Source organism: Myiozetetes cayanensis, unplaced genomic scaffold (genome assembly GCF_022539395.1).
Source record: "Myiozetetes cayanensis isolate MyiCay16 unplaced genomic scaffold, myiCay2020 scf9, whole genome shotgun sequence".
NCBI lineage: Eukaryota > Metazoa > Chordata > Aves > Passeriformes > Tyrannidae > Myiozetetes > Myiozetetes cayanensis.
Genome location: NW_026088185.1, coordinates 4,425,626 through 4,447,418, shown reverse-complemented (window position 1 = coordinate 4,447,418; position 21,793 = coordinate 4,425,626). Strand labels below are relative to the sequence as shown.

Sequence of the window (21,793 nt, the reverse complement as noted above, 5' to 3'; positions counted from 1 at the left end):
ACATCAATAATAAAATCAGGCGTATCCCACAGGAGTCAGCTGAGTGTTAGTCCTAAGGTCTGCACTTCTGTGAATGGCATCAGGATCTGACCCAGACTATGGGGAACAAAAAAAGACCAGAGGAAACTGCACAAATGACATAATGTAAATATCCTGCTGTCCAAACATGGAGGCTATTCCCAAACACATTTTTGTTCTGCCCCATCATCCTCCCTAACACAAAGAACGAACTCCTGAAAAATAAACAAAATGCACATTTACTTCTTGACACACAGTCAAGTCTAAATTGAATGGTCTCCTTTCACCTCTAAGGAGGTCATAAAATGACTGTCTAGTAACAGCACCTCTGCTGATTCACAGCATCCCAGTTCCTACAGACTTAGCTGTGAAATACAACTCCTCAAGCTTGCAGACCTGGGCTGAGAAATTCCAGGAGAAGATGTTTCCTGATGGAGTGTGAAGTACTTCTGTTTCCTGTCCTGCTGGAAGTATCAGGAATTATGACTACTCGTGTTTTTCTTGACATGTTTGGTTTTCATTACATTTAAAGCTCGGGAATGAGTGAACAGGGAGAAGAGGGTAAAAAAAATAAAAGCTCCCAATACTTTAAAAACCACTATTAATTTGGTATCTGGTTTTAAAAATAAATAAATAATATTTCAGAGAAGGTGAAGGGGGCCTTTTATTTGTTTTTGATTAAAGAACCATTGCCTCAGAGCTGGAAGAAACTTGTGTCAGTTTGTACCAAAAAGTGCTTTTGTGCCTCATGCTCTGAGAGCCGGCATTGTGTTTTGGTCCCTTCCCAAGCTGCCCTAATGCTCAGAAATACCTCCCTAAGTATTCAAGTGGATGTGCCAGTGCATATTTAAGCACACAAGTTGGAGCTAGATTAGGAAATTTGTTCCTTCTTTGAACACCATTCTGACTAATTTCACGCTAGTTGGAAGAGAAAGGGCTACAGAGACAAAAAGACTCTGTAATAGTTATGGCACTGTTATGAGAAAGCAGTAGTGATGAAATTATCCAAAAAGTCCAGAATGCTTTCTTTTTTATTCTGGATGAAAGGGATGCCATTGCCTCAGCAGCTGAAAAGCCAAGTTGCCCTGCTTTTTGTGCTGGCACAGTGTGTGATCAGCTCAGGAAGGAGCAGAAGAGCACAAACTCCACTCTCAGTTGCACACGTGGTCGGTCCCACAGGAAGACAGGAAGGGTTGCATGGACATGACCCAAGCCAGGGCCCATCTCTCCAGGGTAGGAAGCTTATCCTAACTCCTTAGATCCCGCAGAGAATCCTAACCTGCTTATCAGAGCCTTAAACAGCATCCATCAGCCAAACTCCCTTGGACTTCAATGGCAGTGTTAAGCTGATGGATGCTTGCTGTGGACTTGGCCCCAACAGATGAATTCTGAGCTCAGTTCAAGTCTTCAAAAAGGAGGAAGAATTTACATGTTGCTTCTCTTTAGTTTTTGGTGTTATGTTCCACAGTTTTTGCCCAGCTTTTGCAGAAAGCAAACAGAGCACCGATGAGTGGGTGTCTCAACCCGAGGCTCTAGCAGGCCTGGCCACAGGCCAGGGCAGACACACCTGTATCTGCAATGCTACAAGCCGGACAACAGCTGTGCTGAAGGGAAGAGGTGGTGAGAGATAAGGGCTGAGATGAAGAAGGGGTAATCCGTCAGCCACACTGGAGGGTCCTACTACTCCCATCACCTGCAATACAAACAGAGCACATCACCACAACTGGCTACTTACAGTTTCATCCATGCCATATCCTCCAACGTCAGTGAAATGGAGGTGCCTTTCATTGAGCACTGAGCTGGGGTGGATCTAGGAGAACCAGCCCCCTCAGTGGTCCTTGCAGGAGCTGGGGCCAGTGAGGAGAAGGAGTACTAGCAGGGAAAGGAAGGGGAGAAGAGGGAACCAGCAAGGATGGGAGGAATGCACAGGTAACCTGGTACATTTATAAATGCACCCAGTACCAGCCTTGAATGACCAGCACAGGACTGGTGGAACAGCTAGAGTTGGAGGATACGCCATGTGACAACTGTAACAAAGAAAAATATATCATCAAAGCAAAAAGTCTGCATTGAAACTGGACATCTTTTCCCTTCCCTTGCTGATCTACTTGAAAAATAATGTCCTAAGTCTGACCCAAGCCGGGTTTTGCACAATGTTCAGATTCCTCTCAAACACAGTCTCTTCTCAGGAGCTGTAAGCATGATTCATCTCACTTGACTGACTCCAGATGTCTGAAGCAGAGTCACCTGCATGTGACCTCATCTGGAACTACCTGAAATATCAGCACTAGGAAACAGCATTTCTTAGAGGAGAGTTATTTGTAGTGTTTGGGATGTGTCCCTCTGGAGGAATTAAATCACAGGCCTGTTTCTCTCCATGACTAGACACATTTAGATGATGGGAACAGGGAGAAGTTACCTGGCAGATGACTAAGCTTATGGGAGATGAATACATGCTTCTTTTCCAAATTTAGCCTAGGGAAAAATCTAGTAACCAGTTTTGTGTCAGAAAACCAAACGACAATTTAGAAGGGAAAGAGTCAGAGACTTTTCTTCATGTCACTATGGATTATCACTGAGATCAGCCTTCCTGGATGATCTCGTTTTGGACTTCATGATGCAGTTGGTCTACACATGATACAGCATGTAATCAGGGTGCTCCCACGGCTCACAGTGCACACAGCTCCGACAGCTAAAGCTAAAATACTCTTAGCAGTAGGAGTACACCTTTTCTTGGTAGCTCTCCCTGATGTTCCCAGTCAGCTAAATGTAAGCATGATGACTGCACTTGAGCACTGTGGAGCTTTCTGTTTTTAGAGCACTGGCCAATTCTTAATGCCCCATGCAGAGCTTGCTGGTGTGATTCACCCTGCCATGCCTGCTTGCCAAACTGGAAGTCCATTCCAAACTTGTATTTGAGCTGTGTAGCAACCTCTGCATGGAGCAACTCTAAGTAGTCTGAATGCTCAGAGTTGACTTTTAGCTGCAGGTAGCTTGAACCTCTGCTTGAACAAAGAAGATGTCTTACAGACTCTGAGAGGTTGAAGCTTCCCTGCCCTTGAAGCAATGAGTGCTGAGTGGACTTGAAGGACACAAACTTGGTAAAACCTGATACTGCGTTTTAGCTGATGATCATTGTTTTCAAAGCCCCTCAGAGCACTGGTAAACCCTGAAAGGTTCTTTTGTCGTTGCTAGAAAAAGTTACAACATTTTTGTTAGGAGAAAATGTTATAAAACCCAATAACAATACAACTGCTAGTGCAGCCTTTCTCCCTTTATTTGTATTTTTTCCCACATGGAATGAAAGCACAAATGTTCGCCCAAATGGCTACAGTGCTATCAAAGAGGGTGCTTGTCCCCAGTGTAGCAGCTGCACAAACACCGGAGTCTATCACTGAATGGCTAAGCATGTCTCTGTTATAACACACCTAAGAGCAGAAACTCTACCAGGAGTGGGATCTGAACATTGTACAGTGCAAACCTGTACTAGATCAAGCCAGGGACATTGCAAACAGTGGAGTCAATCCACCTTGTAAACCCTTCTAACTAACCAATCCCCGATGGTCTCTGACAGAGCCGCCAGGGCCCTTCCCCCACTGGGGATGGTAGGTACCCCCAGTGCCACCTTCTCCCCGTCTACCAGGTGTGTGCAGTCTCCACCACCCCACTCTCCAACTTGCAGCCCTCAACTCTCAGCTCAGTCTGACAAAGGTGGATCTTCAAAGTGGTGTGTGGGAAGGAATGGAAATAAATCGCTTGACCGCTGCTACCGGTCACTGTATCTCCCCAGGCACCACTTCAAAAATGAACCTTGCTGTCTCTAGTGCCACTTGCGAAGTCCCCCTGCCAGGGGTAAGGGGGACAGGTAAAATGACAGGAGTGGGAACGAACTGTCGTCTTCAGTCCAGAGAAGTCAACAGCAGGGGGAGGTTTAGTAAAGGTTCATGGGGTTGCCACGTGGCTACTCACCAGATTGACACAGACATTGATCAGAGACCTAAGGTGAGGCAGGAAGGATATGATAGGCTGCCTCTGAAGTGTCAAACAAACCCCTTCAATCAAACTGCTGGCAGGCTCCCACTCAACCTGGCGCCTGCAATACAACAGTAGGTGCTGTTAGCCACGGGCTCCTGCCCCCCACCAGACGCCCGCAACCAACACACAGTGATGCCCACAGAGGAAACGTTTCAGACAGCAGCGACGTCCCAGGTGAGCGCAGAGTGCGCGACAGAGAGAAGGTTTTACCCACGCAGCTCAGGACAGCACAGAGCCACAGAGCACACCGGGCGTTTGAGAGACAAGAAACATAGCAGAGGGGCTGTGCTGGCGACAACAACCCCCTGACACTTCCTTCCGAAAAGATGAAAAATGAAAGGGAGTCCCAGACAGTGGTCTCAGGTGTCCCTGTATGGGGAAAAGATCTACTGTGCCATGCTACCAGCTGAGAGTGAGTCCTCCACGTAGCTTGTGGATGGTCTCACTGAAACTCCATCATCTGAGTGCCCTCTGTAAGCTACTCTGCAGTCTGGTCTGCTCTGCCAGAGTGACTCATAAACACAGACTGCCCTAAATGTAAACTGACCCAGTAGCACAATCTTTATCTCCCTCATCTTGTGCAGGAGGGATGATTCATTTCCTATCAGCACCAGTCCTTCATTCCAGGATCCTTTCTTCCCTGACACTTTGCTTTTTTCACCAAAACAACATTTAGGGCTTGTGCCAGATGCCGAAAGGATTCCCCTTCCTAGCTGTAAGCAGGCACAGCATAGGTAACATCAAAGTGGTTCACACCCTTCATCTCAGGGCCTGACTCTTTGGAGTCAGTGTAGTTCATAAGCCAGCATCTGACTAAGCACTTTTTGGGACAGAAAGATAAGGCTGGCATAGCTTGTTAGCTCAAGCCTAAACAATATCCTAGTCAAGCTCCCCAGACTTCTCAGAGACACGTGGAGGATGAAGTGTTCACTATGTGCGGTCTTACACAGACCAACATACATTCATCTTTGAGCATCCACTGTTCTTAGATCTCCAGAACAGTGTTTTTTTTCTTGTATTCTTCTCACACACGCACTGCTTCCAACAGACACGGGGTTTGGAGTGGGGTGCCCGTAGGAGGCATCGTATGACTGTGATGTAAGTACTGCAATGGATGGCTCCTGGGCTCTGGCACCCAGACCCATTGCTAAGAGACCCAGTGATGGCCCAGTGATGCTGTATTTGATCCAGTGGCTTTGAGTCCCTTTGTGTGCAGAAGAGCAATTTCAGCCAAGCATAGGTACAGGCACAGACAGAGAGAATATGCAGGGTATTTTAATGTATGAACATCCATTCAGCTTACATAAAGAGGAAAGATCTTCAGGAACAGAAGACCCTTTATCTGCCTTTGAGGCAGAAGAAAGTATGAGTGAGAAAAGAAAGAATGAGCGAGAAGCAGACAAGACATGACAAAGAATCAAACCACCAGGAAGGGCAAGTATCAAAATTTCTGCCTCTGAATTTCCAACAAGGACAGGAATTTCTTGAAGCAGGTTGTTAGCCAAAGGAAAGCAATAGATAGTGATGCCAGAAAGAAGAGATCACCTCCCTTTTATTTGCTCCATCTTTTCTGCGTACAGATGATTTCCACTGGGACTAATTCTGATGTTCTCTAACAAGATTTGGCTTCTCAGCTGAGACTGACAGCAAAGGGACTGATTCAAGCAATTGAGGACATATGCCAATGGGGGTCACTAAGACCAATGACTCTTTTTACTGAGATCACTGGAAAATTTACGGGGCGGAGAGGCTTTAAACCACGCAAGCTGGATTTGAACCACTGCCTCCAAGGTAGGAACACTCCACAGTCAGTACTTCTTGAAATGACCAAAGCCTGCACCATAATGCCACTGTGTGATGCACCGGGCTTTCACTAGCCCCTGACCTGAAGCAGTTGAGGCAGATCTGTGCCCTTTACTCAGGAGCATCCAGAAGCTACTGCATAGCTCCAGACTATTTTTGTCTTTACAGTGAACAGTATAGCCGTGCTGGAAATACTCTTACTACAGTTTACCTTTCCAGTACAAAATAAAATTAATCTCCTCAACTCACAGCTAACATAAAGAAAGAGGGCAGCGAGATGGTAAAAATCTGAAGACTTATTTTGGGGAAAGAGAAATGAGATTTCTGGAAGTTCTCTCCGCAGTTCTTAATAACTGTGCGTTTCTTTTGTTACGAGAAGACACAACAAAAATGTCAACATAAAACACACACAGAGATAAAAACACCTGTTGATTTTCTGATACGTTATAAAGATTCACTGCAACGTGACAGCTTTAGTCAGATGACATACCCACACTTCAAGGCTTGCAACATCAGAAACGGCCCCCCGTGGGTTTCCAGGGTACCAGCTCACCTCAGAGTAGGCATCTTGTGAATTTTATTGAACATACGATCCAATCTCTTTAAGATGAGGATAAGGGCAGGTCTCACCGCCTCAGCTGTCCAGTCGGTGATGGGCAGCATCTCCATGATGTAGCGCCGGAGCCCTCGGCTTTCCATGGTCTGCGTGTCGTACGGTGCCAGTTTCAGCAGGGAATGTGCGATCTCTGCCAGTCTGAAACCGGGGATCGTGAAGGGGAACGTCAAATACAACCTGCATTTCTCCACACATGCAAATGAACTAACAGGTAAATCCTTGGTACCCTAGTAAAAAACTGCTGCTATTTAAACTCTTAGACCTGTGGTCTCTAAACAGTCTGTTAAGATTTGCTGTAATTGCTGCTTAAGAATACGTGAATGGTCTCAGAAATTACTTTTATGTTGACATTAAATGCGTCGAAGGAACATGAGGAATCATGTGTGGCTAAGATTTGTGTGGCTAAAAACAAAGTATCTGAGCTGTCAGTCAGACCGCAACATTGCCAATGCCTGTGAAATACAGACCCCATAACACCTATTTGTCAATGTTAATTAATTTCAAAATTATTAAAATGGATTTGGTTTGGGTTTACGCTTGTTTTTCAGTGTTACTCCTGTAAAAAGTCTCACTGTGCAAATTTCAGGTGTTAAATTTTAAAAATAATGTGTCTGTAGGTTGACACAACATGCCCTTTGTAGGATTACTCCCTGCAGCTTTGTTTCTCCTGACACCTCTACGGACTGTGTTGCCTCTTCTAACCCTCCCAGATTCCGATGGCATTTTCTGCATTGACTATGAAATATCACAGCACCATTTAACTCACACTTGTAGTTTCACAAAGATCTACTGAAATACTTGAATGTTTGTGGCAAACAAAGACTATAAATAAAGCTACATCTACTAATAAAAGGGATATAAACCTGTATACTCCCTGAAACAGACTCTGGAGTGGATGATTACAGTACTATCCTATCCATGTTGTGGGGGAGTTTTCTGAAATGCCTTCAACTAATGGAACATACCTCTCTATTCTCTTTATAATCTGCCTAGCAATATTAAGGGCAATGAATTCTTCAGATTGACCAGAAGTCCAATAAAAGTGGGGTTTTATCCACTTTTTCTTTATTCCTTTTTACAGCTACTTTGTTCTACTATGGAGTAGGTCTGTTTTCTTAAGCACTGTGAAATTATATAATTAAGCTTCTTGCTGGCAATTTAACACTTGGCAATCAGTGATATATAATGGTACATGAAAACTTCCTTGTGTGTTATAAAGTGTGAGATCCATTTCACCCAATTTAAGAGGTCCATCCAGTTAATCTTCTAGTTCTGTTCATGCAGAAATAAGCAAGCTGGGAAATTCTTATCTTCCTGAAATACTGGCATAAACAGCTCATTGGATATGCACCTCCCTTTTTCATTGGGTTCAATTAGATCTTTATGACTTTTGCAGACTAAACATTTAACTTCTAAATGGCCCAAACTGGGTGAGATTCAGCCTGTCTGAAGTGACTGGCATATTATCTTATTTTCTGAAGCCTCTGAAATGGCACCTGTCAGCCTCCCAGGAGCATGGCCATCACATCACACTCTGATAAGTCTGCTCTCCAGGTAGAACTCAGTTTTTTCCTCCAGTGGTTAAATGTGGTCAGTCATTTCAATGACACTTACAAATTTATGTAAGAACCATGATGAAGTTTGCTTTTATTTAAGGCTATCTGTGATTAGGCACTTCAGGTTCCAACCTCAACAAACAGATGTTTCTAGCACTTCCAGGAGATTTAAGAGAATCAGAGCACAACTCAGCATCTGCTGCAAATCAACCCCTTGGTTTTTCTGCTGTAACCTTTGACCATGAAAGACCTCTCTTGAAAAGAACACAGTATTTGCCAGCTGCAAGTGTAATGAAAAACTGACAAAAGAATTGGGTCCATTCTCTTTTGTCCCAGTTGCTGGACAAACTTCTCAGTAGCAACTTATCCTATTTTGTGTTTACCATGAACAGCAAACTCAGAGAATCAGGACCAAGGTGCTTAGGAGGCTCTACTCCCAACTTCTTCTAGGTCAGCACCACGTGAAGCTTTGCAGAAAGAAGCTTCCTTATACACAGGCAGCATCAGGTACAATCTAAGGAACATCTGAAACCACCTCTGCATGTTTCAGACAGCAAGATGCACCTACACTACCAAAAAGTGCTTCCATCTGCTATTATGAAAATTTAAGAGCTAAAAGAGGGGAATCTCCCTGAAATAAGCAAGTGAAAGCAGAGTGCCAGTGGAATACCTCATGTGGGACTTCACATCCAGCAGCTCCAGAGAAGTCACTCGGGGCTCACCAGCCAGATTCTGCAAAATCTTCAGCCTTGGACCACAGTGCTTGTAAAACTCTGTGCAGATATTCAGCAGTGACTCCCGTGGTCTCCTGAACTCCTCTCTGGCAATTCGTTCATCCAGCTCCTCTCGGGGAAGACCCTGGCCCTCCTCCAATATGTGAAGGTTCTCCCTGGAGAATATAAAATGGGACAAAGCAGGAAGTGTTATACCAGTGGCTCAGCAGGGATAGATTATAACGATGTCTCCATCTCGTTTTTGCAACAGGTGCTTTCTGCTGCAATTGAGAAGTAGCTGCACCTACAATTTAAAAAAAAAAGCAACAACAAAAAACCCAATAAAAACCCAAAAACAAACAGAAACCAAACAAACCCCCCACAAAACAAACAAACAAACAACAACCTCCCCCCCAAAAAATAAAAAAAAGAAGTAATGCTAAAAATGTAAATATTTCTCTATATGAACTATCCTGTGCTGCCCTCCCCTGAAAAAAGGCTGCTTGTCACAGCAGCAGTGCATGTAAACAGTTCATCATCTGTCATGGAAGACCGGGCAAAGATTTTACTATACCTGATAAAGTGTAGTTTGGTTCCCTGTTCAGGGTACCTGGAGAAACAGAAACAGGGAGGTTTTAAACAGCAACTTAGTAATGCCTAAACTGTGCCTTTCTGAAAGGAAGTGATACTGTTGTAGCCCAGAGGTTTACTCCCCACGAGGAGACTGGTATCTTGTGTCACTGGAACGATGGCTACACATAATTACCACACTGAACAGCCTTTACCTCCCAACTGGCTTCAAACAACATATTCCTACAGTTATCCACCTTGTTATGAAAGTATAAATTTAAGTTTATAAACCGTAGCCCTCTTTCAGGCAATTTCTCTTACTGACTTACCCCTATGTGCTCAGTCTGTTCCATGAATCCAGACCTCACCAAGTGGAAAAACACCTCAGTGTGTTTTTCTGTTTTAATGTCATTTTCTCTTGACACTTCTTGTTGAGAAAGCATTAATAAACCTTGCACCACTTGGCTAGCATGTCCAAGGCTGTAGCAGTGATCATTCTACCATCATCAGACTCCTGCTGTTGTCAGCAGATGTCTGTTGCAATGATAATACAATAGGAGAAATACGGGCAGGAAATCTGGAGCAGTGCAGAAATAGTTTGGATCAGAGACTGAACACCTGATAATTAGAAATATCTGGAAATGCAAATCAAGATGCCTGAGTCACACAGGATTGGGCATCTCTACAGTGCCTGCCAGCATATACATATTAACTGCTCTCCAAAATCAGCAGACAGACAATAAAACACTACTTTCCATTGCACCTTATCTCCCTTAGACTGGGCAATGTAGTAAGTGGAAGTAAATGGCATATATCCACTTCAGACTTGAGCATGGAGGAGTTTATCAGTTTATCTGCTTCTCAGATCAGGGGTTGAAAGTCAGTGATGTGTTTCATCCATGCCTGAATTGATCTTAAAGAATACCAGGCTGATTCCAGGAGTTATGAACCAATATGTGTAGACTATACATCCATAAACTGACATAGCAGCACTTTGATGATCCATGCAGAGACTGATTTCTATCTCCCTTGAATACCAAAAAAAAAAAGACAGGCAATAACTTGGAAAGCTCTGGAAGAACAGCTGCCCCCACTTTTCTTAGGTGACAATTCCCTTTCCAGGTCAGTGCAAACATTCAGATTTTAAACACAGTAAGGCATAGTCTGGCCAGGAGAAGGCAGAGCTGCCTAGAAAAGTAATCAGTACTGCAAAGAAAAACCTTCATAATCCCAAATGCTTGTGGGTGGATTTTGTAACAAGATTTCTTAAGCCTTTTCTCTATGACTGAGTAAATTGTCAGAAGCCTTGTCTAATTTGCAGCAACCCAACTGGAATGGCCACTGTGGCCAAGGAGCAGTATTATAGTTTGCTGGTGCCATGTCCTTCTTCCATGTGAAGGTTCTTTAGTGTTTTGATGGGTTTTTTTAAGAAGGGCAAAAATATTCTCAGTCATTCTTCCATTTCTCTCAAATTCTCCATCACCTCCTCCTTTGCTATCTGCAACTGCAAAAAGCCCACAGATCAACGTGGAGGTCAAGTTCACAGAAGGAGAGCATAGGAAATGTAAAAGGAAATGTAAAAGGGAAGAAAAGAAACCTAGAGGTGGTGCCAGTCTGTGAGTATCAACTGACATGCAGTTTGTGCTTGTACTGCTGTTCAGTCCCCCAGAACAAGGCCAGAAGGGTCTGACCCTTCTGCTGTCCAAGTGTGCTCTGCCCAGTGGTCACTTTGACCGTGGACTCAGCAAGAAGCAAAGCACAAAGAAGAGGGACATAGTTGCTTTGGCAGTATACTTCTAGAATACAAGAAGAGAAACAAATAAGAAGTAATTTAAAATACATGTTCTCCATTTCGATATCTTGGTCTTCTATTTAGATAACACGGTTTCGAAATAGAAATTCTAGTCTTGAGTATTTTGGTTGCCATTAGAAATGCAGTCTTGGGCTATGTGCTCTTTTTATGTGACTGTTCTCTCACAGTATGTAGAGCACTTCCTCAGCTCTCTGAGGCCAAGCACTCTAAGCAATGAGATGCTGCCTTACTCAAAAAAAAAAAAAAAAACCTGTTAAGAAAAATGAAAGAAAAGCCCCCTGACTTACCTGGTGTTCACACCTGCTGTCATGGTGTGGTTTGCTGTTGTGGTCCCTTTATGGCCTTGGTCACATCGACTCATCTGTGGAGCTGTCATAGGCCTGGCAAAGAGGTGAACAACACATTGCACACTAAATCTAACAAGCACAGTAAAATCCTCCTTGTGATCTGGTGAAATCTGGCACTAATTTTACCATGTCTCAAACCCAACCATTATTCAAGCTGAGGTGCATGTTGTGGCCTCCTGTGCCTTCCCTCTCCCCTCACAGACAACCAAATGCAGCTCAGACCTTTGGCCCATGTGGGTTACCTGGTGAGAACTTCTACACTGTACAGGAGGGCCTGCAAAGAGGTGGCAAGAGCACCCATAGAAGCAATCTCCTCACGAGCTGCTGTCCCAGTCTCCACTTCAGAGGTTTGTCGCTTCAGTTTCTGCAAGTAACAGGGAACAAGCGCTTCCAAGACCATCAGCATCTGGAGGCTGGAAAAAATAATAATCTGTTTTACTTTGTCAGTCCTGAAACTCACTTTAGATAGAGGCTTAAGTTCCTATCTGAAGACCCCTGGATCTCTCACTAGGCTTGTGATTTCCTTGCTTCTCACTAGAAGTTCAGAGCCAAAGAAGCTTTTGGATGAGGGATTTTAAGGTGAAAATTAGCTGATGCAAGAAGCAATAACAGTAATGAAAACAACCTGAACTTCCAGGTATTTTCCAAATATGTCATCCATTTGCTAACTATCATCTTTGCTTTCACGGACTCTTTTATTCTCTTGTTTTCCTCTTGCAAATTAATCTTTGCACTTTAGCAAGTTTCTCTCCCCGCTCTCTTATCTTTCTGTTCTTTCCAGCTGCCTGTTTCTCCCCCTCCAGTTCCCTCTCCATTGCTTCTCTGATGACAGAAACCTGCAGGAAATGGTGTGATCTCCACTGGGAAATACAGCTTATGTGTTGCTGCTTCAGGTGCCATCCTGCTTCGACCTGCAGCCAGCAGGATTTGGAGCTGGTGTTGTAGGTGGTGCTTGGCCTCACAGGGAAGCCCTGAGTTTGGAATGCATTTCTGTATCCTCTGCCTCCAGTTTCCAGCCTTGCTTTCACATGCCCTGTGCAGCTTCAATGTCTTTTCTGAGTCTGCACAAACCAATATAACAGATTAGCACCTTCTGAATGACTCAGGAGCGTAGGCCACCACTGTCACACACAGCTTGATGGCTTCGCTGATGGAAAAGGTCAGGTCTTCATTTCCATAGCAGAAGTCTGAGGGAGTAAAGCAATATGAGAAGACTATCACACAGTCATACTGAATATGAAAGGAGCTAGCACACACTTTCCTTTTTCCTCTCTCCACTTGCTTGCTTCTCATGTTAAAAATGCCCAACGGGCATTGGCTTTTGATAAAAATCTGTCTATGTAAAGGAAACATGTGCTGCACTCCCATTTGCACCCTGATGTCCATGGGCTCAGTAGGTGAGAAACAGCTCTCAGTAGGTCACTCATGGCTAAGCACAAGGCCTGCTGGAGTCCTGTTTCAAACACCACCTATCACAAGCAAAGTCTAAAGCACATGCCAAATTAAAGACAATTTTTATGGTCCCCCTGCTTTTTCTCAGATGTTTCCACCAGACAAAAAATGATGGCGATACACCACTGATGGCAGAAGATAGTTCTGCTTCCCAAAAATCAAGCCCCTTCTATACTGTTAACCATATGGGTGCCAGCACAAAAGTGAGTTTGTGCTGCTAATGATTTCAGAGAAAGTCTTCAAAAGCATTTAAGTCCCATACTACAAATATAACTTTGGGGATAATTAGTTCCAGGCACCAAGGAACTAAAATATCCAAAGAATAATATTTGTTATACAACTATAGTCCCGTTTTCAGAAGTGACTTTGGTATGCAGGAGTCCAAGTAAAAGTTAAGGTCCCAAAACATGTAAACCACTTTAAACAATGGAATTTGGATGTCAGATATTTTAGAAAATTCTGATCTTCATATGGAAGATACCAGATATACAACATACTCATCTACAGTCCCATTATCAAAGCACACTTGAGAATTTTCAGAGATGTCTTTGAATAGCCCTCCACAGAAACACCAAAGATTTTATATAAACATTTGCTACATTCAACAAAGAGGAAGAATTTCTGCACTATTTTATATTATAACTTGTGATATAATTGTGCAGCATCATAAAATCCCAGTATGTAACAAAGCTTTAACTCTAAGGCTGAACAGGCTTCACAGTGCATCAAGATAATTATTATTTAATGGAAGATGCAAATGTTGAAAATAAGTTGAAGGTCCTAATAAAAATCAGCAAAAATGACTTCCCTGCAAGTCACAAAGTAGCCAAATTATTAAATGTTGCGCATGGATAACTTGCCCTGCATACATCATACAGCCATATATATTCTGCTTTGTGATAACATTCCCCCAGAAGCTCAGCACTGCTGAATGTCTAAAATGGCATCCATCATCATCTACTAATCACAGTCTGCCCATGGGAGAGGATGCTTTTGTTTCCTGCCCCCATGGAGCAGAGCAGAGGATGATCTTGTCAGATTGATACAGTTTATTAGGCATCTTTATTCTTCACCCACACATGATAAAATTCAAAATGCCAGGGGCTAGTCTAAGACCAGTAGGTTTAATGCAGAAAAAGTAGCTTTGGAAGGAAGTAAGTTAATAATTCTCCTCCTGCAGAAAATATCAAAAGGATGGTGGTGATAAAGCCAACCTTAAAAGCCTCATGAGGCCTAAGAGACAAATATGACAGCATTCTGGGAGAAGAGAAGGGCCCTGAAGAAATCATACTGCATCAAATATATGCTGAATCATTAAACAACAAACCAGAATTGAAAAAAGGGTGCTTTGCTGTTACCTAATGACTTGAGAGGCTTTTCTGCTTTCACCAGCTCCAAAATGTCCAAAATGTCTGGAGTATCGCCCTCCAAAGACTGCAGCAGGTCAAACAGGCACTGAGCTGACACTCCCTTGTTGGTTCCGTTATTTGTGGCATCCTGTTCCAACAACAAACATTCATGGCTGGTTTCCTGAGGGCCTGTGTGCATCCCAGGAATCTTTATCTGGAGGTGTGTGCTACCTTTGTTTTTGACCAAGGGCCCACATGGAGTTCAAGAGCTCACTACTCTCAAATGGTAAGGCTTGCCTGACTCAACAGACTGGCGCTACAGCAGGAGCACGATCTGAAAACTGCACACAGATCCGTGCTGCCCTGTGAAGGACAGAGACTTACTGTGCTTACTGTGTATGGACAGGGAGAGCTGGCAGCCCCACTTCAACTTAAGATTCCATTAGCTTGCTTTAACTCACTAAAATGTTAAAAGGTAGTAAGGGAATATTTCAAAACAGGGCTAGTCTAGTCTTAAGAGTACATGCACTAAAACCTGGCATTAAGCTTTTAATTCCTGTTGCTGGATTCTAAGAATAGATCTGCATTGAAGAGCTACAAATCATTATTGTCCTTTTATAATATATTTATAAACAGAAATTTGAAATGAGACCACATCTACTAGCCTGGATATCAGTGTCCCATTGTCTCAGCACCCTGCTCCATCAGCTGATGCACAACAGTGTGCAGAAATAAGTTTAACAGCTGGTTCTGTCTTCCCTTTGTGACCTCTGGCAGGGGCTGGCTGCAGGCACAGGTTTCCCCAGTCTGAGGCCAGGGAATCGCTCTTACTCACAGGGAACTCCAGGAGAGGGGCTACGCTGGCAAACAGCTGCAGGATGAAGGGCTTGCGATGCAGAACGTAGAACTGGCGACACGCAAACTCGATCGCTTGGCGCAACTGGGGGTTGCTTTCGTAGTCAGAGTACACCTGAGCAGATGGAAAAGGACATGGAGGCACTACCACAGGGGAAGAAACTCTTCATGTCCTGAGTCCAGACTGAATCAACTATGGCCTGGTCATTCCTGACATGTTTGCCTAACATGCTTTTAAAGATGGAGACTGGGCCACCCTCCCTGGTATTGCATTTCAGGGACAAACTATCCTTAGGAAAAAGGTTTGTTTTTCATGCTTGAACCTTCTTTGTCACACCTTTAGTCCATTAATTTTTGTCCTGTGTATCAGAGGTAGATTCCTTCTCTCTCCTTCCTAGAAGCACTTTACTTCTCAGAAGCCAGTTAGTGCTTTCTTCCTCCATCTTCGTATTTTTTAATCAAATCTTCCAGTTCTTTCTGACAAGACATGTTTTTTAGATGAACATGCCTGTTCTTCTGCAGTCTCTTCAGTTAACTGATGTTTTCCCTGCAGTGCCTCCAGCTGGATAGAGCCAATACTTCCAGTCCAGGAGTGCTGCTGATTGGAGCAGGAGAATTATTCCATGTTTCTTTCACAAGATACAAATCTGTATAGGCCCCTCAGAATGGCATTTGAGGTATTTTTCTCTTTTATCCTTCAGCAGAAGGATACTGTTGGTGCATGTTTAGCTTCAGATTTATAAAAACTCCAACATTCTGTCCTGCAGAGGTGCTACTGAATCAGCTACTTTCCCTTCCATATTTATGTCACTGAGGATTAGAAAGTAAGGTGTAAGCTGACCAACATGATCTGTTTTCTTCTCCTTTTTTTCCAACCAGATCTCCAGTTTGTCATGATAATTTGGACTCCTAGCCTGTCCTCCAACACATTGACAGTGCCACCCACTAATTAAGGTATTTTAAGGTTTTTAGAGTGGCATTTCCTTCAGAGTTGGCCACTGAACTATGAAACCAATATGTTACCAAAGATGTGGGATTTATTTCTCTGTTATGTAAACAATACAAATTGCTAGGAACAACTTCTCTGTGCTTCCTTTTTCTGTCCATTCCAATCACCTGTCTGCACTTCTCTGCTGGTACAAGTCTTATTTGGAGTGTGGGTAGGCAGGATTTTCTTGGTATTTGCTGACAACAAGAAATACTGAGATTTTAGGGTAGTGCAAAATTCACATTACTGCCCAGGGCTTTTGAAGGTTTCTGAAAAATTGTTAGTGTGAGACCTCTGCAGAAATGTATTTACTGCTCAGTAACCCGGTAGGCTGAGTTAACATGGCTTTTATACAACCAGAAGCCTCTAGAATGGTTATGAGGACACCAGAAATATCTCATTTATCTTAGAAAAGGGAAATAATTATCTGTATATACACTTCACCAAAGAAGGTGGGAAAACCTGCCTCAAAAAGAGGCCTGTGGGGGTATATGCATGTGTGCATCAGGAGCTAAGCTGTTAATAGCTGGATCAAGCCCAAAAGTGGTAGAAGAATTGACTACAAACCACCTCATCTTGGGTGCCTGAAGCAGAGAAGTGAGGGACTGCAAAACCAGAAAAGCTCAGCAACACTTGGGATTTATTTTGGAATTGCTTTTTTTATATCCCAAGAGGGGTATTTTATTCATTCAGTAGTTGATAATAACTGGGGGGAGGACAGAAAAAAATTACAAGCTAATTTCTCTCAATATGAAGTGAAAAGGAAGTGAGACACCTTCACAGGACATTACTGCCAAGTACTTCAAATTATGTTATTAAGCTATTTTATTTCCAAATGTCTTGTTTCTAATGAATAAACCCATGCACTGCCAACCTGGATCCAATTCATACTTATCTAACTATGTAAGGCATGATATTAGAGTTTCCAGTTACTAAAGAGTTTGTTTAGATAGCTAAAGTAATCACTGGTCCTAATTACTGTGCTCTGTTAACTATGTTAAAATGAATATATTTATAGGGATGCTTCTTTTACAGAAAGGATAGTTTTTTTCTGTATTTGTATTATAACACTAAATCTCTAGATACTGTCTTCGAGCCCTACAGAAATAATCCTTTCTTTCTGTAAAACAACTGATTTTTAAACTTTTATTTTCAGTAGCTGATTTTTCTCAAAAGTTAATGGGAAAAAAGTCCTATTGTACACCTCAAAGCAAAGAGAAGCTCCACCTCTAACACTTCCAGTATTTGTCATCATTCACAGGAAAAGACAACACACAGATTTTCATAATTAAAAAGTGAATATAATTTTGTTTCAATCAGCAAGTAGCAAACTTATATATTTCAACTATTCCCCAAATTCCGTGGAGGAAAAACCACCGAGGGAGACCCAAGGTCCAAAAATTGTCCAGAAATTTCACATTTCTGTGTGGCAGTACAGAGTAAGGGAAATGGATATTCATTTACTTAACATAAACAAGAATATAAAATGTAGTCATTTACTCAAGAAGAAAAGGGAACACTAATTTGGGCCATCCCACCCTGATCTGCTGCTTTCTTGGGGCCTGCACAATCTGTGCTCTCACCAGGACTCAGCAGATTTAAATTTCCCCATTAAGTGTCAGTTCCATCATAGAATCCCAGGATGGTTTGGGTTGGAAGTGGCCTTAAAGATCACCTAGTTGCACCCCACTGCCATGAGCAGGGACACCCTTCACTAGCCCAGGTCATTCCAAGTCCTGTCCAACCTGGCCTTGAGTTTTTCCAGGGATGGGTCACCCACAGCTTCCCTGGCCAAGTTGTGCCTCACCACCCTCCCAGGGGAGCTTCCTCATTTCTAACCTAAGCCTGCTCTCCGTCAGTGTGGCACAGTGCTTGCCCAGGAGCATTCCCTCGTAGTGTTCCTGGGAGTGGCTCACCTGCAGCATGCTGGGCAGCACCCACTGGTACCCGCTGAGGGAGAAGAGGTGGTTGAAGTGCACGGCTGTGTTGATGACGGTGGCAGCGTACTGCCTCAGCAAGGCACTGTCCTCGGGGTGCAGGATCAGGGCACCGTTGAAGACGTTCAGGAACAGCATGATCTCATCCCCCCAGGGGAACTCGCTGGGCATGCCAAGAAACATCTCCTCCAGCAGCTTAATCCACAAGCTTTTCTGAAGAGTGTCCAGACCAAAGAGCTCTTTCCCAGCTGTGGGGGAAAAGAGGCGACAGCGATCAACTCTGTCCACCACAGCCAGCCTCGTCACATTCCCAGAGGCCAAAAGGCCTCTCCAAAGAACCGTCCCACAACAGCGACCATTGTTCTGCCTTTTAAAAATGATCCCACCCATCCTGTACCCTTGTTAGTGCCCAGAGGGCTTGAACAAACCTTGACTGAAAGCACCAACGTGAAGACAGAGAATAACGAATCTCACACAGCTTGTTAAATCTGCTCTCTGCTGGCTGGAAATTCTCCTCTTAAAAAGTGAAAGATGTGAGCTTGTATGTGCATCATCTGCCTCATGCAACCTGAATAGCCGTGTGGATTTATGCTCAATTTTTATCCTTCAGGTGTCCCACACATGACAGGACTATGCAGAGTTACAACATCTGTGCAGAGTTACAATAATGCTTCTGAAATCAAGTGCCTTTAGGGCCTGTTACAGAACTTGCCAATGCTTTCCATCCTGCAACAGAGGCCTGTTTAATCCTCAAGTCCTTAAGAGCAAAGTTTCTAAAAAGTAGGCAGTTTCTACATCCCAGCTGCAGAATTTGCCCAGTCTTCACTGGAAGCCCATTGCTTCCTCAAACTACATGGCAAAGGGCTCCAAGAAATCCTTTTTAGGAGCAATTATGATACTGGACATAGCAGTGCAGCTGTAGGATCATGCATAATTTCAATACGTAATTAAATTATTCTCATTTGTGTCTAAAGAAAGGAGCTTTGTCTGGAGGCCTCTAACAGTGAAGCCCTTCCTGCTGCTCTGCTGTCCCCAGGAAGAGATTTATCAGCTTTCAGTAATGTTGCAAGCCTGTGGGCAAATGAAGTAACTCACCGAAACCTTCTCAGCCTTGTAGAGCCCCAGAGAAAGACAAAGGGCCGTACCTTGGGGATCACTGAAGAGCGAGAACTCGGCGTCAATGGCACTGCGGGGAAATGAAGGCAGGCGGAGGAGATCCTCCTGGAGCATCGACACGTGGGACTGCTTGTGGGCAGTAGGGATTTTCTGCGTCAGGGATATCAGGAACAACACTCGCCCCACCTCTTCCAGCTTGCGGGTGAACACCTTACAGAAAAAAAAGAGACCAGGATCTGAATCAGTCTGATCAAAAAGCTCTTTACCCTATGTTTGATTCCTCTTGTGGCCCAGAGGATCCTGCTGAAATTCACAGGGCTAGTGCTGCAGCCTTTGGCTAGAATTTGTGTGACCACTGTTCTCCAGCCCAGCTCTGCAAAGATGGATCGTGTTTGTAAAAAAGTTTCTAACAACATTTTCTATCTCAGCCTTTTGGAGGACCCCGAGTGACTGTCAAACACTTTGCCATGTGATCTTCTGTAGATTTATGTAAACTTTGCCAGTGTGAGCTCCAGTGTGGTCAGAGGCAAACCAACTCCAAACTGAAAGCCGTCTGGCTGCAGTTGCTTTCTGCAAGGTCTTAAACTGGACCAAAGTCCTTCTTGATTTGAGGCGATCGCTTCTGGTTTACACCAGCTGGGAAACCGAGTTCCATTCTACCAGCCTCCTTTGAACTGGTGACTGGTAGGACTAGCCTATTTTGATTTCAAAAGTAGCCATGAGGCAGAGTGATGCTTTGTAGTAGAAGCAACTGCCTTTGGAAGCAGTTTTGAGGCAGCTGTTAGCTACTGGGAAGAAGCCAAAACATGGAAGCATGTGGCTTAACAGGTGACAAAGCCCAGCTTCACATGTCTTGCCTTGCTGTGACCTTGCTCTGAAGTGCAGCTCAGAATTGGGTGCTCAATCAGTCAACAATAAAGAAAGTACTTTTCCATGGATTGCTGCTCTGTGGGCAGTGGCTACAGAGCTGCTTTCTTTGCTGAAGCTGGATGTTTGCCAGCAACACCCTGCATGATTACCGAGAGGCTGCTAGATGGTTGGTGCAAGTTTTACGTTACAAATATTTCGACCTCTAAGTATTCTAAACAGAAAAATGTGGAAAGCTAAATAATACCCTGACAAAACTGGACAGGCCATTTAAATCTTTTTGGATCAGTGCAGGATGTATCAAACTTTATTCATTTCTGGGACACATGCCCTAGAACCAGAGTGAGAGTAATTTCTGTTACAGAAGTAAACAAAATGATCCCAAGTAATTTCAGATTTTTATAGGCTTTCTACTGGCAGATGCAGCACATGAAATATTTCCCTATTCCATGCTATACACATATGAGACAGCATTAACTATGTTTTCCATTATTTTAGCAGCTAGGAGCTCTCAAGCAGCTTTATAGCTGCTTTTTATAACTACTCCTGATGATATTTTCCTACACTCACATTGCTAGGGTAACAGCTAAACTACAATAACTGTTTTTTTCACCAGAACAATACAACTGTTAAACACAAATGCATAATGTGTAACCTTATTTCCCCATCCCCTTTTTTATTTCCTGCTTATTACCATCCTCTGCAGATGCAGCTAGAGCAAAGTTCTCGATCTACATGCAGCATGAGTGAAGGCCTTTAAAGGGAAAAGAAGAGTTTATTTACAGGGTTTGTTTATGGGCAAAGGTGTTTGATGCACAATAAGAATACCTGCTTCTGAATGAGCTCTTGACCCTTTTCTGGATGCATCTGCACCAGGTTGAGCTGGGGAGAAACAGACCTACGGAAAGGATAAATGTCACGGACGTAGGTCTGCCAGGAAAGGAAAAAAGTGTATTTTAAACAAAGGTAATCATAATGGCATCACTCAACAGAACAGAACAGAATAAAAAGCCCTTTAGCCCTTTCTGAAGGGCAGGGGCTTTCAGACAGTGTCAGGCATCATGGAAGAGCATAAACAGAAGAGAAATTTGCTCTTTTCTATGCAAACTAGACATTAATGACTTAAGAGCAAGGGACTCCTCCTCTGCCTCTTCCCTCTTCTGTCAAATTCCAGTCTTTCACCCCCCACACACAACTGAATACCCAAAATGTGGTGCTCACAGGACAGAACTCTGTCTGTTTATGGGCTGCTTGTTTTCTCTTTAGATAACCCTGATATTTAAAGAGGGACAAGATGGAAACAACAAAGTCATCTGGACCTGATCTTTGCTTTACCTTGTTGTAATGAATGAGATTCCAACGCTTATCCATTAAAAAATAATGAGAAGACTGAGTTTCAGGTATGTTAAAAAACTCCAAACACTCCTGAAAAAAGAAGAAATCAAAACATCGTGTTACTTTTTAGTTGTCCTGTACAAAGACCACCACACTCAAAAGAATATTCATCTAATAACATAAAAAGGCACAAACCTGCATGCCTCAGTCAGGCTTGTACACTGTTCTGTTTTTTAATTTCTGGTTTTTAATCATAAAGTACCTGAATATGTTTGTGATAATCAAGGCATGCTGGTATCACAGTCCTGAAAACTGATGTTACTTAGTTTGATGTCTTTATATTGAACATATGAAGACTCTGTGAGCCACATGGGTATTGCAGCTTCCATTTCACTACTGGGTATTTATCAAGCTTTAGGGATA

The 21,793-nt window shown here is 43.3% G+C and overlaps 1 protein-coding gene across 15 annotated transcripts in view; it reads right to left on the bottom strand.

Moving 5' to 3' along the window:
- The window catches only part of UNC80 (unc-80 homolog, NALCN channel complex subunit), a 120,939-nt gene that overhangs the window by 21,125 nt on the left and 78,021 nt on the right, over positions 1 to 21,793 (bottom strand). For all 15 annotated transcript variants that reach the window (XM_050339282.1, XM_050339276.1, XM_050339278.1 and 12 more), the window contains 14 exons: positions 21,371 to 21,460; positions 20,864 to 20,965; positions 19,198 to 19,378; positions 18,032 to 18,300; positions 15,108 to 15,242; positions 14,282 to 14,420; positions 12,562 to 12,658; positions 11,714 to 11,884; positions 11,412 to 11,504; positions 9,316 to 9,351; positions 8,699 to 8,917; positions 6,410 to 6,610; positions 3,988 to 4,111; positions 1,586 to 1,711 (listed from right to left, as the gene is read on the bottom strand). In XM_050339282.1, coding sequence (XP_050195239.1) covers positions 1,586 to 1,711; positions 3,988 to 4,111; positions 6,410 to 6,610; positions 8,699 to 8,917; positions 9,316 to 9,351; positions 11,412 to 11,504; positions 11,714 to 11,884; positions 12,562 to 12,658; positions 14,282 to 14,420; positions 15,108 to 15,242; positions 18,032 to 18,300; positions 19,198 to 19,378; positions 20,864 to 20,965; positions 21,371 to 21,460 — 1,983 coding nt within the window. The remainder of the gene's footprint in view (positions 1 to 1,585; positions 1,712 to 3,987; positions 4,112 to 6,409; positions 6,611 to 8,698; positions 8,918 to 9,315; positions 9,352 to 11,411; positions 11,505 to 11,713; positions 11,885 to 12,561; positions 12,659 to 14,281; positions 14,421 to 15,107; positions 15,243 to 18,031; positions 18,301 to 19,197; positions 19,379 to 20,863; positions 20,966 to 21,370; positions 21,461 to 21,793) is intronic.